The sequence below is a fragment of the Lonchura striata genome, chromosome 3 (genome assembly GCF_050655825.1).
Source record: "Lonchura striata isolate lonStrDom1 chromosome 3, ASM5065582v1, whole genome shotgun sequence".
Lineage (NCBI taxonomy): Eukaryota > Metazoa > Chordata > Aves > Passeriformes > Estrildidae > Lonchura > Lonchura striata.
The window spans coordinates 113,594,646-113,610,278 of record NC_140705.1 but is presented as its reverse complement, the minus strand read 5'-3'; the positions used below and the strand labels follow the sequence as shown (position 1 = coordinate 113,610,278).

Sequence of the window (15,633 nt, the reverse complement as noted above, 5' to 3'; positions counted from 1 at the left end):
ATGGGCTATTTGGAAGCTGTTCCTTCTGTGCCTTCCCCTGGCAGGTCTCTTGATCTGGAGATGGTTGGGGAGGAATCAGCTGGGTTCTGGGGACATGTTGGTTGAAAAAGAGAGAGAGGCTGAGGACTAAAAGAAGCCCTCCCTGCTCCTGACCCCAGAGCAGCTGGCACACCTGGAGTGCTGAGGATGAGATGTGGAGGTCAGGAGGTGTGCCCAGCCCACTGCCACCCGCAGAACCCCTGTGGCTGCTGCACAGGAGCCCTTAGGGCTCCTTCCCCCTCCCTGGCCACCTCCTTCTTTGGAGGAGTAGGAAAGGTGGGAGGGAAAACCCATGATCTTGCTGGCCTCCTGCCAGTTGCTAAGGCAGTTTCTTGAAAAGGGAGGGGAGCTGTGGAAGGAGGGAGCTGCCTGGAGAGGAGGCAGATGATGTATGCAAGGAGCAGGCAGGGAGAGGAGCCTGCAGCCACCAGTGATGGAGACAAATGGGACCCAGGGCTGAGTGGGAGCAGGGGGCAAGGAGCCCAGAGGAGAGGGGTGATGTGGAAAGGGGCAGGGGGAGCCAGGAGAAGCAGCTCCTTGCACAGCTCAGCCGTGGAGCCAGCATCCCAGCAGACTTGTCTCAGCTGATGGGTTTGCTGTGCTTCGTAGCAGATTTACGAAGCACTGCCTGTGGCAGGAGGGGATTTCTTTCTCCAATGATTTTTCCCTGCTGTGTTTCCTCTGGTGAGTACGAGACGTGTGTGGTCCAGGGAAGCTGGCTGTGCTGTGTGAGCAGAGCTGGCTCCTAATGCCAGTGCTGGAGGCACACGTGTCCCACATGGATGTGCAGGTTGGAGGGACTGTTACCCTTCCTGGGTGAGGCCACCAGCAGCGTGGTGCACAAGGGCACTTTTGCTGTCCCCTCCTTGCCTCAGTGCCGTGTTTGAGTGTCTCTCTGCCCACACAGCATATACTTGAGCAAGGTCCCTGACAGCTGGTGGGCTCAGCTCCCTGATCCTCCACTTACTCGGGCCCGGAGAGGGGTTTGGTGTGGCTCTTGGTAGCCGTGGAGCCGCTGCCCTGCAGAGCTGAATGCAGACCTGGCCGATGCTGCTGGAACGAGCTGCGGTGCCTCCTCTGCCCGGAACGCTCCTGGGGCACAGTGGCAGCACCCGAGGGAGGGAGGGAGTGTCCTTCGGTCCCCAGGTGCCCTGTCACCTCCAGAAACAGGGTAAGTGCCTCGCTCCGCTGTGGTGCTGGTGTGAGGTACCTCGGACCTGCGCCTCGTCCAGCCGAACTCCAGCCGCTTCCCCTCCCTGCTGCTCCCCTCACGGCGGGCTCGGAGCAAGGGCTGCCTGCGGGGAAATGGCCGGAGCTGCCCTGGGGTCGGGACACACCCTGAGGGGAGATGCAGCTCCCTGCACCTTAAACGCCCAGAGCAGAGGTGGGAGCTCGGGGGTTGGAGCTGCTCGCCTCAGGAGGGGCTCTGCGCGGAGCCTGGGTGTTCTGCGCTGGAGGCAGCTCCCGCTGACAAGCCCCAAGTGAGGAAATCAACTCTTTAAAGGTAAGCGGCAACAAAACCGGGGCAGCTTCGGGAGCGCAGCAGCGGCATCTCCGACGGCCCTGCCCGGGATGGGCGCCCCAGCGCCCGGCGTGTCCGTGCGGGAGCTGATCCCGCGGGGAAGGGTTCGCTCCGCAGCCCCGGCTGCGCTTCACCCCGCGCTTGCTGAGCAGGCAGAAAACCCAATCCCGGGGCCGCCTTTAGTTCTCCCGCTTCTCCTTCCCGTGCGTTTCTGGCGCCCGCGTCCCCGCAGCCGTTCGTGCCCGGCGGCAGGACAGGAGCCAGCCGCCCGCGGCCGGGGCGGGACGGGGACAGCTCGCCGCTCTCTGGAAATCCCAAATGGAGCAGCGGGTGCGGGAGGGCTGCCTCAGGAGCCGAGCACCGCAGCCGGGCCACAAAAGGCTGAGGGAGCCAAAGGCAGGGGCGAGATCTCCCTCCTGGCTGGCCCTGAAAGCGAACACCAGGCACCCGGAGGAGCGGGGAGGAGGGCACCGATAAGCGAAGCGCTGCTGGAGGTATCCGGTGTTTCCTGCTGGGATTTGGCGGCCCGGAGGACGCTGCGTTCCGTGCGGCAGCAGCGAGCGGGTCCCGCTGCGGGCCGGCCTGGCCGCTCCCCGGGAAGCCGCTCGGAGCATCCCTCGGCTCAAGGAGCGGCCGGCACGGGCTCCTCTCTGCTCAGGAGCACAAAAGCCTCGAGCAGGAGCGGGGCTCGCACTCGGCGGCGTTCCTCTTGTCCTGCCGGGAGCAGCGGGGTCGGACGCGCTGTCCCTCCCCTGTCCCTCCTGCTGCAGCCCTCCCGGGGTCCTGTCTTCCCCTGACCGCCCTCTTTCGTGGAGGGAAAGAACCAGCCGGATTTTATTTTAATTGTTTATTGTATAATATAAAACTACAAAAGTAAGACTGCTCATTTCCATGTACATTTGTCCAATTGGTTTTGTTTTTTTTTTTTGATTACAGCCCATACCTACATGTGAATACAGTAATCTGGTTTCAGATGTCTGTAATATTGCATAGAAAAGGCACAGCTCTAAGGTCTGTGGAAGGGGAAGGGGAAATACAGCCTTTTTTCTTTTTTTTTTTCCTTTTTTTTCCTTTTTTTTCTTTTTTTTTTATTTTTTGACAATAACAAGCCCTGTTCAAACAACCATGCACTGAACATGTCACACTATTTACACCTTTTCCAGAATCTTGGCCTTTGCAGGCACTAGTATGGAATACGTTCAGAACTAAGATAGGATTTGAGGTTGGGATTTTATCTGCAATTTGTGTTTTCAAAGAGGTTCCAGAACTTGCATTAGGCTTATTTTCAGAAAAAGAAAAAAGTGCTTAAAAATAACTACTTTAAAATGTTCAGTCTCATTAATTAATAGAATATTGAAAGCAACTTGCACAGAAGCAGGATACTGACGCCTCATTGGGGGTTGGGGGAGAAAAAAAAAAGAACAAAACCAAACCAAAAGAAACCCTGTAACAAGAACAAAAAGTTCAAAACATGCCAGAATGAATTAAACCATTTGTCAGACAGGACCCATTGCTAGATGCTCAATTTAACAGTAATAAAGTGTAAACTTTGGATTCAAAATCATACATTTTAAATTACCCAGGCTCTTACCAGAAAAACCGAATTACCTGGCCCAAGGTCCGAATTTCTGCTGACAGTGATTGCTGCAGGCGTGGCTCTCCCTGCCGGCTGCGGGCGGTGCCCGAGGGATGCCCGGACAGACCGAGGGATGCCCGGACAGACCGAGGGATGCCCGGACAGACCGAGGGATGCCGGACAGACGGAGGGATGCCGGACAGACGGAGGGATGCCGGACAGACGGCGTGCTCTCCCCCGCAGGGATGCTCCGCTTCCTTTGCTCCCGGGGCTCCCGAGGGATGCGGAGCCCCGGGCGCGGCTGCTCGGGCTCAGAGCCGCGGCTTTGGGTCCCGCCCGGCTCTGGCACAACTCCGGGGCCGGAGGGAACATCCTGCCCCCTTCTACGGATGTCCGGGCCCAGGGAATTCTGCTGGGCCTCCCATGCGTGTTTAAAAAAAATAAGGAAAAAAAAAATTTCTTTTCTAAACCTTTCCCAGGCAGCACGATGGAGATGACCGCATCTGCTCCTGCCTTCAGTGGCAGATTCCAGGAGCGTGCCAAGGGAGGCCCCTCTCAAGCAGCCAGTGAGGGTAGGAGCCTGATCAGGACTAAATTTGAACATAACCCTGTCCCTCCTCCATACCTTTTTTTGCATATTTCAAACAACCAGACCCATATTAGAAAAAGAGTATAGGGGGAAAAAAATCCTGTGATCCATGCATATCCTGACTGGAACTCAATTAATTCTTTCTGAATCTGGCTCCCATACCCTTTTTCATACAGATTTACATTCCTACAAGAGGATACATTCCTACCATACATTCTGTACATGTTACAATCCAGATGTTGTTAGCTTCACAATAAAATAAATATATTTACAGAGAAAAAAAAAAAAGAATAAATAATTTAAGAAAAAAAAAAATCACTTCAAATCCAAAGCCCTCTTATTCTGCTCCCATCTTGTCACTTCATTGCACGTTAATGTCAATCTCCATCCCTGGTGTAGGTCTCAGAGAAATTCCATGCTTGGCTGCTGCTGGGACCACAGCACAGGCCCAGCTAGAGAGTCAGTGACTGTGCAGGGGGAAAGCCACAGCTCAGCCCTTCCTTCCCAGGCCTGCACCAGCCTTCCCAACCTTCTGCTGAGTCCCACAAATCAAGTAGGTTTTTGTCCTGTGGGATTCCTGTAGGGATTCTGCCCCAGGACATGTGCTTCAGCACCAAGGAGCCACAGACACTGCCCAAGTGGCAAACTGGATTTAGAGCTCAGCTCCTTCTCTCTGGGTACAAAACCTTCAGCTGACTCCCCTTAACAGCACGGCTCTCTGAGAAGGGCTCTGGGAGCTTTGGCCTAGCAGGTGGTATTTATGCAGGTGTCAATACCTAAGTAATCCCAAAAGATGGGCAGCTCCAGCGTCCTGCAAATCACTTTTTACCCATGGTAAGGCAAGTGCCTGCCAAGCTGCCGTGTGAGGCTGGTGCTGTTCCAGGTTTGTGCTCCCAGGTACTCGAGGTGCAGGGACAGAAAGGCCGTGGGCTCTCCTGCAAGGGCAGAGAACTGCTGTGGAACAAGGGCTGGGTCAGCTGGAGCTGTCCCCTGCTCCCCGCCCTCCCTGCCCCTGCTCCCTAAAGCTCCACTTGGTCAATGGTTCTCAATTTGAAGCAATAACTTCCTTTTGTCTTTAGTCTGTGTAATGACTGCAAATCCATCAGCGCCCCAGTGCTTCACGGAGCTCAGCCTGGAAAAAGAAGAAAGCAAACCCACCCCGCTGGGCCAGCGCCCCCCTCCTCCCCAGCCCTGTCTCTCCCTGACACATGAACTGGGAGCCAGAAGCGCCTTTCGCAGCTGTACATGATGCATTTCATTTCCATTAGGAGTTCCTTCATTGCAAAAATGTGTTTGCTCTCATCCTGTGTCTGTGTGCATATCTATGTTACATCTATCTATACACTAATAAATATATATGGCCTGTTTTAAAGTGCCAATTTATAAAAAGCCGCCTCCTCAAAAGGCAGGCAAAGACCCAATTTCATCCATGACAAGAAGGGAGCAGAATTGACTGAATATTGCCAAATGACGTAAAACATAATTTAAAATTTCTTAAATAAATATAAAAGTTATTCCTAAAGAAGCCATAGGCATGTCAACAATACAGGTTGTAACCGGCACTCGACAACTAAAGTACCATTGGAAAACTAAAATGCCATAGCAACTTCAGCAATAGGCATGATACATTGCAAACGTTTTTTTTTTTCTTTTTAAATTAAATGTACACCACAACGAACTCAGGGAAAAAAAATAAAAATAGCCATTGGTGCAGTAAGAAGACTTCTCAGGTGTTACGGGGGAGGGGGACCATGCATAGAAAGCTGTGTCTGTATATTCCTTGTAAAACTGGTCTATAAAGTGTAAAGCAGGTAACACAGTTGATACAAGAACCCAACTCTAGACGAGATGCCAAGTGATGTCACGCGACTGGCTCCAGTTTCGACAGCAATGGATACCAAAGCAAGTCCATCCAGTGCAGGTACGAGATGAGCTTCACTGCAGGAATACTGAAGCTGCCTTTTTCAGCACTTAGCACAGTGAGGTGGGAGAGGGGAGGAGAAATGCTCCAAGAAAGGGCGAGCGGATGCTCCCAGCCTGTGCCCATCAGTCAGGGAGATGCCATGGCAGGATGACTCTCGGTGGGCTCTGTCAGGAGGGTGCCCAGGCAGGATGACTCTCAGTGGGCTGTGTCAGGAGGGTGCCCAGGGAGGATGACTCTCGGTGGGCTCTGTCAGGAGGGTGCCCAGGGAGGATGACTCTCGGTGGGCTCTCTCAGGAGGATGCCCAGGGAGGATGACTCTCGGTGGGCTCTGTCAGGAGGGTGCCCAGGCAGGATGACTCTCGGTGGGCTCTGTTGGGAGGGTGCCCAGGCAGGATGACTCTCGGTGGGCTCTGTCAGGAGGTTGCCCAGGGAGGATGACTCTCGGTGGGCTCTGTCAGGAGGGTGCCCAGGGAGGATGACTCTCGGTGGGCTCTGTCAGGAGGGTGCCCAGGCAGGATGACTCTCGGTGGGCTCTGTCAGGAGGGTGCCCAGGCAGGATGACTCTCGGTGGGCTCTCTCAGGAGGGTGCCCAGGGAGGATGACTCTCGGTGGGCTCTGTCAGGAGGGTGCCCAGGCAGGATGACTCTCGGTGGGCTCTGTCAGGAGGGTGCCCAGGCAGGATGACTCTCGGTGGGCTCTCTCAGGAGGGTGCCCAGGCAGGATGACTCTCGGTGGGCTCTGTCAGGAGGGTGCCCAGGGAGGATGACTCTCGGTGGGCTCTGTCGGGAGGGTGCCCAGGGCAGCAGGCTCTCCGTGGGCTCCGGGCACGGCGCTCCCCCCCCAGCATTCCCGGGAGCTCCGGGCGAGGAGGTGCCGATCTCCGCCGGGTTAAGGCTCCGTCAGGCGGGGTGGGGGTCTGGCAGGACCTCCGGGGGTGAAGTTCCACAACTGTTTCCTGCCGACTGCTTCACGTACATGTTGGAAAAGGACATGGCTCTAGGTTTCGGGAATCACAGTAGTGCGCAGTGGGTACAGCAGGGAGCAAACACTTGTGAAACTCCGGCAGAAGCAGCTCCCAGCCCTTTCTTAAAGCACTTTTTTTTTTTGTTGTTGTTTGCATTCAGGGAAACCGACTGCAGGCTTATTTGATCCAATTTTCTCTTTGCACCATACACATATAAAACATTACAACTCTGTATAAAAGTACAAGTGGTTCTTGTACATCTGAATTATGCAGGAACTATGTGAGCAAATCCTATCAAAATAGCTATTTTTTTTGTGTGTATAAACAGCATTTGTTTTTAGAAAAAACAATACCATAAACTGCAGAATCTGTACAAAAATATAAAATAAATTTGGGCAGCAGTTTCTAAACAGCCATGTAAATGCAACACTTAAAGAGGAGCAGGTTAATGCCTCCAAAAGGCTGAATTGCTAAAGTCAACCTATACAGGGCTAAAATGGTATTGAGATTATCTAAATAATAAAATTTTTTACCTCTTGCAATAAAACTTATAGAAAAAATAGACAAGTATGCACATGCAATTTACAGCTTTCCCCAACATAATCCTTGTGCTTAGCTTTTACCTTTTTTTTCCCATTTTTTTCTTATTTTTTTTGTAATAACATAACATTGTCTACAATACATATTCTTTCCTATACCAGGATATTCGGTCTTCCTTGAGGAACCACTTTAAAAAAAATACATTAGAAGTGGTCATACATGGATGAAGGCACTCCAACTCTGCTCGAAGCAAAAACTAGTGTGATCCTTTTCTTATCAAAAAAGGCAAGCAAGGATGCATGCACAGTGCTGTGAATCGGGGCTGGGAGGAACTATGGAAATACTACCAAGTGTATATACTGGTACTTAAAATTAAAATTAAAAAAAAAAAAAAAAGAAAAAGAAAAAAGACAAAACAAAAGTTGCTATATTTCTAATATTTTTAAGACCCAACAAGCACCTCCATGATGTGATCCAGTTCTGTGAGATCCATTTTGAAAGGCTGATTTGGAGTTACTGGTTGACTGCTGTACGGAGCGAGAGTTTTTAGGAGCTCATCTGCTGAGACAGGAGCCATTTTTGAGGCAGCCCCCGTGGCAGACGTGCAGGGGTCAAAATCATACATGGACGTATCAATGTCAGCGAACAGAATGTCATCCAGGGTCAAGTCTGTGAGGAAACCTGTGGAAGCTGTTATCTCAAAGTTGCCAGGCAGGGGCTCCATGAGTTTGGATTCGGCCGTTCTGCTCTCCGGGAGGCCCTCGGGCTTGTGGATGATGTTGGACTCGCCGGGCTGGGCTTTAGGGTCGCCGGCTGCCGATTCAGCTGCTACTGCCTCTGCGGAGGTAGGTGCTGGACAAAGCTCCTCGATTTCGTCCAAGGCTGAGGAGAAGCTGTCCTTTACTGGCTGGAGAGCAGGAGGTGTTGGCTTCGTCGGACCGTCGTGCTGGACAGCCGGGGAAGTGCAAAACGTGTCGTCCTCGAGCAAAGAGGCGGGGGTGAGGCAGGACTCCAGGGGCATAGTGCTTACCAGGTCGGGGGGGAGCAGGGGCGGCGAGGCCAGGTGGCTGAAGGCCGGCTGCGCCTCGCGGAAGTTGTCGCTGAGAGGGTCGGCAGGCTGCGAAGCGGCCACAAACATGGGCCTCAAGCTGCCTTCTTGTTTGAGTTCTTCCTGGATTCGCCTCAACATGTTGTTAATTAAAACTGTCTTTTGCAAGCTTGGCTCGGTTAATGGCCTGTGGTTATAAAGTTTCATAAGGGAAATGTTGAAGATAGTCTGACGCTGTAAGGTGTAAGACACCTTAGAGGGACCGTCAGTGGGAGACACCACTTTGCCTTCCAACCCATCTTCATGCTCGTCAAACTTCCGCTTTCCTCCTTTCCCCAACATATATCTGCAAGGGAAGAGAGGAGACTGATGAAGACAGCAAGGCAGGTGCACACCTCTCCCCATCCACTACACGGCCTTGGCCCACAGCAGCGTGACGAGCACGCAGCAGCCACCCTAACGCAGGGCTCTGGCCCATCCATACCTAGGCACGGCTGTGCTGGTAAATTCCAAGCAGGAATTCACACAGCATCTATAATACTCAAGATCTGGCATGCTTGGCAGCAAATTCCCTCTTCCTTACATTAAGCAAATACCTGTCCACAGCAGCACAAGCCACAGGCACTGCACTGAACGTTTCCTTACATTCCCCGGCTGAGGCGGCGCTATGCCTGGGAATACAAATGTAAAGCACCAAGGTTCTCACAATGAATTTCCTCTTTTTATTCAAAAGTGTGTTCACGGGGGAAGGGAAGCGAGGCTTAAGCAATTGTGTGTTCAGAGAAACTTCCCCAGTGAGGTTGGGAGATCCAGCCCTTTGGTACACCAGGATATACACATATGGGTTTATTTAGCTGATTGCCTAAGGACTAAACTACCGGAGCAGGAAATGCAGTTATTATACTCAGAATTAGATAAATTACAGATGAAGAAGACGATCTGTCAAGTCTTTTAGTCTAATCCCCAGGACCACTCTCTGCACTACACTCTGCTGCTGGTCGGATGGCAGATTTTGAAGAAAACAAAGGGGATTTTACCAAACTTGCCCTGCATTATAAATAATTTTTGAGCTAAGATTAAGTAGGGCAGTTCAGTCCCCAGTGCCACCTTTCCAGGATGTTTCAGAGCCTGGAAATGCTCCTCTACACAGCACAGTCCCAACCTCATTTTGTCACCATTATTTTTGTGACACCAAGATTCCCCCAAACGCAGAGGAATGAAGGAGTCGCTGTGCTGTGACAGTAGCATGACCTAACGTGATGCTCTCTCATTTTCCCAGGTAGAGTGGTGAGGTGCTGGAGCTCTAACCCAACTCACTATTTTAATATGAAGGAGCTCACTGTTCATTCCTATATCCCTCCTTCTGTTTAACAAATTCTTCTGGCATGAAGAAGTCTGCCTTGTTTAAAGAGGGGAAAAAAGAAAAAAGAAAAAATAAAGGAAAAAGAAAGAAAAAGAAAAGAAAAAGAAAAAGAAAAAGAAAAAGAAAAAGAAAAAGAAAAAGAAAAAGAAAAAGAAAAAGAAAAAGAAAAAGAAAAAGAAAAAGAAAAAGAAAAAGAAAAAGAAAAAGAAAAAGAAAAAGAAAAAAAAGAAAAAGGAAAAAGGAAAAGGAAAAAGGAAAAAGGAAAAGGAAAAAGAAAAAGAAAAAGAAAAAGAAAAAGAAAAAGAAAAAGAAAAAGAAAAAGAAAAAGAAAAAGAAAAAGAAAAAGAAAAAGAAAAAGAAAGAAAAAGGAGTGGAAGAGGCTTTCTAGCCACAGATATTCTGAAAGAAGTTGCAATGGCCATATAGATTTTTACCCCAGACCTGACCAGTCTCACAATTTGCAGCTATCATCTGGGAGACAAAATTTGCCTTCTTTATTTGAGTACAATTCCCAATCCACCCAGTGGGATTATTGCCTGCAAAACAACTGCACCAGGCAGGTCTAACACAGTTTGATGGTCGCACACCAGTTCAGCAGACAGACAATGTAGTTAAACATCACCAAAAATGACTGACAAACACTGAAGAGCAAAGAGACCCTTGGAAAGCAGAAGAGTGGGGGGCTAAAGAAGTCAGGATTTCAGTGCTACAAGAGTTTCAAAAAACATTTGCTGGGTGGTAAATCCAAAACCAGATGGGGTGAAGAGAGCCTCTTCTGGTTAAAAATAAGCCCCAAATCCAGATAATTTTCTAGCATATTATGCAATTAAAACAAGCAAGGCGGGGCGAGGGAGCAGGCTGAGCAGAGCTGAGGAACAGGTAGGCTGCCATCCAAGCTCCTTGGCCAGCTACCAGCAATTCCAGCGCCTGGAATCTCGGGTGAACAAAACCTCTGAAATTCAGCGCTACTGCCGAAGTCTGGCTTTTCTCTGCTCCCTGGTGTCACTCCCATGGACTCCTCTGGAGCTGTTCTCATGGCTTTGGGGTGCAAGAGGGGGGCTTTGCTATTCCAGTGCTCACAGCAGACATGTTTCCTTTCACTTCAGACAGAAAAGAGCAAGAAAGGGAGGATCAGGCTAGCAAGAATTAAAAACCCTGCCCAATTCCAGCACGTTTTAAAAGCAGCAAGGGGTTAGGAGGAGATGAGCAGCTTTCCATCCCTTCCTGCTATCTCCTCCCCCTGAAAAAAGACAGACTCTGACCTAAAGACATACCAGGGCTCCTTCCACAATGCTCTATTTAAAGAAGACATTTTTAAATGGCTTGGGGACTAGAAGAGTTTGAAGTTTGTCAGCCTCTGCCAGGAATGTATAAAAACATTCCCTGCACAAAGCAAACCTTTTCCCCCATGATAAAGAAAACAGCCCAGGCTCCGTTCCCTGTGCTCAGCTATTCATCATTGCCAGGTGACGCTGCCAAGCGTTTCCAACAAACCCAACCGAGCCCATTTCCACCCAAGACTGAGGTGCTGCTCCAGAACACATTTGCAAAGCTGGTCAGTAAGAACTGTGGGATCATCACTAAGTAAATACTACGATAGCCTCACGACGTCATTTTCCAGGAAGCTCAGTGATAATTCAAGATTTCCTGTATGTGTGACTGTCAAGCTTTCACATCTCACTAGATCTTCACACAGCTTGATTCAGAGCTTGCCCTTTTAAAAGATAAAATAGATCAGGCAACTCCCAGTCTCACCTACTAGCTTTTCAGCACAGCTTTCAGTTTCCTTTCTCCCCACTAATGCTCTCTGAAGAGGGTTTAACCCCTAAAGCACCAATGCAGGATGTCACCCTCAGCATGGAGGTTTTATTCCACCAAGGGGAGGGCTCAAATAAGCACTGCTAGACTCTCAGCTATATAAAGTTTTATTTTATCCCTTTCTCCTCTGGCCTGCCAATGGGAATTGTAAAGAATGTTTTCCTCCAGTTTCCATAAATCACTTCATTCATGCCAAGTGAAGCAAGGACGTGATATCTTTTTAGACCAACTGATAGAGTTTGTAAAGTCAGACATGCTTGGGGGCTTGCACAAGACTTTCTCTGGCTCTTGATAAAGGAATTTCATAGTTTCTGACCATCAAAGCTTAAGACAATGTTGTCTGCTTATTCTTTACAGTTCAAACCATCTCTTCCCTCCTTCAAGCAACCTGTTTCATGCTTGCATTAGAGGGGTCTGTGTTGTATGTCTTAAGCTAGAAAATAACATTAAAAAAAAAAAAGAAAAAAGAAAAAAAGAAAAAAACATGCTGTACAATACCAGCATTTGATTTGAATCAGTTCTATTCACCTCAAAACTTTGCTCCTAGCCTTTCCAAGCCAAACCTCCTGCTGGGAAAACAAAAATGCCAAACTCAAAAGATCAGCTTGACCCAACAAAATGAGACAAACCCACCCCATCCCAGGTGTCAAAAGAGAGTTGTCCAACCAAATCATACAGCTGTGACAAGGGCAGCCAGGCAACACCAACCCATCCAAATGTGGCACACCATGGATAATGTTCATGGAAGGTCTTTCATGCATCTGTTTTGGCTGAGCACCAACCTCAGCCAGATGTATTTCTGCTGCATTTTCATCCATTTGCTGAACATAATTTTGAGGCCAGGTGCTGAGAGTTGAGACTGGACTTCACATTGTTGTTGTTGTTGTTGTAATAAAGGGTGCTGCAGGGTTTTGGTCTGCAAGTGAGTTTTCAATGTTTCTTAGGTATGTGGAACTAGAAAGCTGAAGAAAAACAATGGAAAAGCTGCATCTTTCTGGAGATTGGGGCGGGGCGAGTTACTTGGAGATCTTCCCCAATATTATCTACCAGTTGGCTCCAGCTCTGGAAGAGCCAGAACCAAAAGCTAAACCATTGTTGCTGAGGAAGATTCTACTTGCTTTTTTTGCCCATTTAGGGCGATTGCACGCGCCTCAGCGCCAGAGAAACTCTAGCATTGTTTGGGAGTTGTCTTTTCTTAATTGAAAAACAAAAGTAGTATATTTTTTTCTCTCATTTGCGTGTCATTTAGCTTCCTTTTATTGGCTCTGCATGTTCTTCAGACAGAAATGGGAAAGAAGTGTAGTTGGGGCTCAGTAGAAGAGATAATCAGCCTGGAGTGGATGGTTCTCTGGAGTCAACCCTCAGAGACTAGACCCAGAAGAGTTTGTGCAATGCCTGTGTCTCTGAGCCTACTTAGTGATGAGAATCCTTTGCTCTCCAGAGGACAGAGGTAAGTGCAGGTTGTGAGAGGAGCCTTGTGTTTATTGGTTGTGCTTCTGACACTTCAACACCACCAGACTGTTTATGAAGTCTTTAATAATCAGCACTTTGGCATAGAAAAGCACCAGATATGTAAAAAGTGAGAGGAAAAGTGGTTTTGCTCACCTAATAACAAAAAAATAACCTTTAATTTTAATTTCCAAAGACTTTTAACAATTAAGTTTAAAATAACTCTCAAGACTGAAAGCTCATCTTGGAAATCAATTCTACAATGCACTAGGTCCTCCCTGCTTGTCAAGGCAGACAGGAAGGAAAAAAAAGGAGGAACTGAACCCCAAGAGGAACAGTGGAAAAGGGTTTTTAAGAAGTCACATTTCCACTCACAGATTTATGCCAGCCCCTCAGTCAGTCTAGGGGATGAACAGCTTATTAGAGGTGAGGTTACTTTCAGAACACCACGTTGCTGAAAAAGGTAAAAGCATCAAAATCCCCGAGTCCACAGGCAACCATTCCTCTCCAGGCAGCCGAACACTGAAACACAGGTGTGAACCACAGGGGCTTGTGCAGGAAGAGGAGTTTAAAGCAGGACCAGTTACTTTCTGAAATCTAAGGTAATTAAAACCACAGGGGGGTAAAAAAGGAGAGAGAAAGAAAAAGGCAATTTGGGGGAATTAAAATAAAATGTTACCTTACATGTGTGCAGGGAAAAACCCAACAAAACCCCACAACACAAAAGCTCCCCCATAAGAGCCCCCAAAGTGCAATGAGAGTGCTGAATTTGTACACTTCAGTGCCCTAAGTTTCACAAACCCCAGATGCAAGTGACCTTCACCAGGTTTTCTTGGAGAACCTATGCAGTGAATTATGGAAGTGCTTTCTGGGTCACTTCTGGCACATGAAACGCAATTTGCCTTCCCTCCATCCTTCACTCCTCATCCTTGAGGGATCCATTGGTTATATCCTGGCCCAATGGTAGTCAATGGGTGTTTTGTTACTGACCTCAGCAGAACGAGGATTTGGCACAGATAGCTGCAGGATCAAAATAAAAAGGCCTTTTATGCCAACTGGGTTCAACTGTTCAAGGGCCAGATCCTCTGAGATCAGAACCTAGCAGAGGCAGGTTGGGCTGCTGTGAGGTATTTCAGTGCTGCTGGACCCAGCCTGAGGGACCGCCTGAACTTGCAACCAGTCTCCACAACTTCCAGGTAGCTGTCCCCTAGAGCTAGGGAGGCAAACCAGCAAACCTCCCTGTCCCTGTTTCCACATCCCCAAGGCCACAGCAGAGAGGGAGAATGGACACATCTGCAGAAACCTCTTGGGGCAGGACCACGGGCTCCCCCACTACGGAAGGATGCTCCTTGGCCTGCAGGATCCTGGCAGAGCACAGCGAACCTGCCCCAGCAGGTGGAAGCGCAGACATCTGAGAGACTGGCACCTCCTCCCATTCAAAGTTACAAAGGAAAAGCAGAGGGCAAGGCCAGTGCAGACCCGGCAGGTTCTCCCAGCCTTGCTCAGAACTGGGGGGAGAGCTGAGCAGCCCAGGTGTGCGGAGCTTTAACTCCAGGGCTGGAGCAAAAACCAACATGGACTTTCAGAGGCAACAGGCAGAGCTGGGTGGAAATGGCCCCTCCTTGGGGATTTCATCTGCTGACAGCGAGTGTTTAAAGGCTGGCACGGCGGCATCCCGGAGCCGGGACAGCCTGTTCCCTGCAGAGCTGCACGGCCACGCTGCTGTGCCGTGCTGCAGCTGGCCTGCAGGGTGTGAACCGGCCAGTCCGGATGGGGGGGTGGGGTGGGAGTGTTCTTCAATTTTTTTTTTATTTTTATTTTTTTCCCCACAAGGCCGCTTTCTCGGGAGCCGATGCACTTTTTACATGTTGGAGTGTACTGCATCCACGCTGCCTGGCTAAAGGGGACTCCTGACAACGCTGCCTGGTAAGAATTGTGTCTCTTGTCACATGTGAGTCAGGAAACAAATCCCCAAGCCCCCAAGAGAGGCAGAGGGAATGGAGCTGTGCAGGGGTTTCTGTCCTCTCCAGAGCCAGTGCTCAGACATTCCATATTTACAAGGTTTGTTTTCCCTGACACATTTTACATTAATTCTGGCTGCCCTTTTTTATTTTTTTTTTTTTAACTGCGTGAGGTTTAATAAGCACTTACAAAACTCTCCTTTAGAGTATATAAAAAAATTGGCCTCCTGGGCAGCTCTCTGCTTCCAGAGAGTACAGGGGATTGTTTTTACGTTTGCAAGCCTTCACTGCAAGGCTGTCAGTGCCAGCAGTAACTCTAAGTGGCAGGTATTTCTCACACATATTTTACAGGGACCTAACTCTTCCCCATCTCCTGTGGTGGATGGGTAAACCTCAGCTCTTCCAGAAGAAACAGAGAAGCAAGTAAAGCTCCTCAGCACCCCAGTCCTGCACTTAGCAAGAAAGGCAGCTCCTCTCTCCCTTCAGAAACACAGCTTTAGCCCCCTGCTTTAGGCACTTCACCCAGAGTGAAAACTAAGCGAAGAGCAGCTAGCAAGCTGAGTGACGGGGGTCTTTTCTCCTCTCCAGTTAAAATCAAAATAAGATGGAAAACCATAGTGGGTGGTTGTTAGAGGATATTCTGAGTAGAACTTCAACAGGGGCTGTGTTTCTGGCAAACAGGAGACAACAGAGGAAGCCCAGACTCTCATTTGAGAAGCGTCTGAAGTCATGCAGGTCTCACGGGGTTTGCCTCTGATACCCAGAGCCTGGAGTCCCCAGGTCCCCGAAGGAGTGCCCATGTTAATCAGAGAGTAAGGTGAAGCCTTCCCTAGCAAATAA

General features: G+C 49.3%; 1 protein-coding gene across 7 annotated transcripts in view; it reads right to left on the bottom strand.

Moving 5' to 3' along the window:
• Positions 1–2,393: 2,393 nt before the first annotated feature.
• Positions 2,394–15,633, bottom strand: part of SERTAD2 (SERTA domain containing 2) — a 79,538-nt gene continuing 66,298 nt past the window's right edge. For all 7 annotated transcript variants that reach the window (XM_077781839.2, XM_085576124.1, XM_085576125.1 and 4 more), the window contains one exon: positions 2,394–8,548. In XM_077781839.2, the coding sequence (XP_077637965.1) occupies positions 7,597–8,544 (948 nt within the window). In that variant the 5' untranslated portion in view covers positions 8,545–8,548 and the 3' untranslated portion in view covers positions 2,394–7,596. The remainder of the gene's footprint in view (positions 8,549–15,633) is intronic.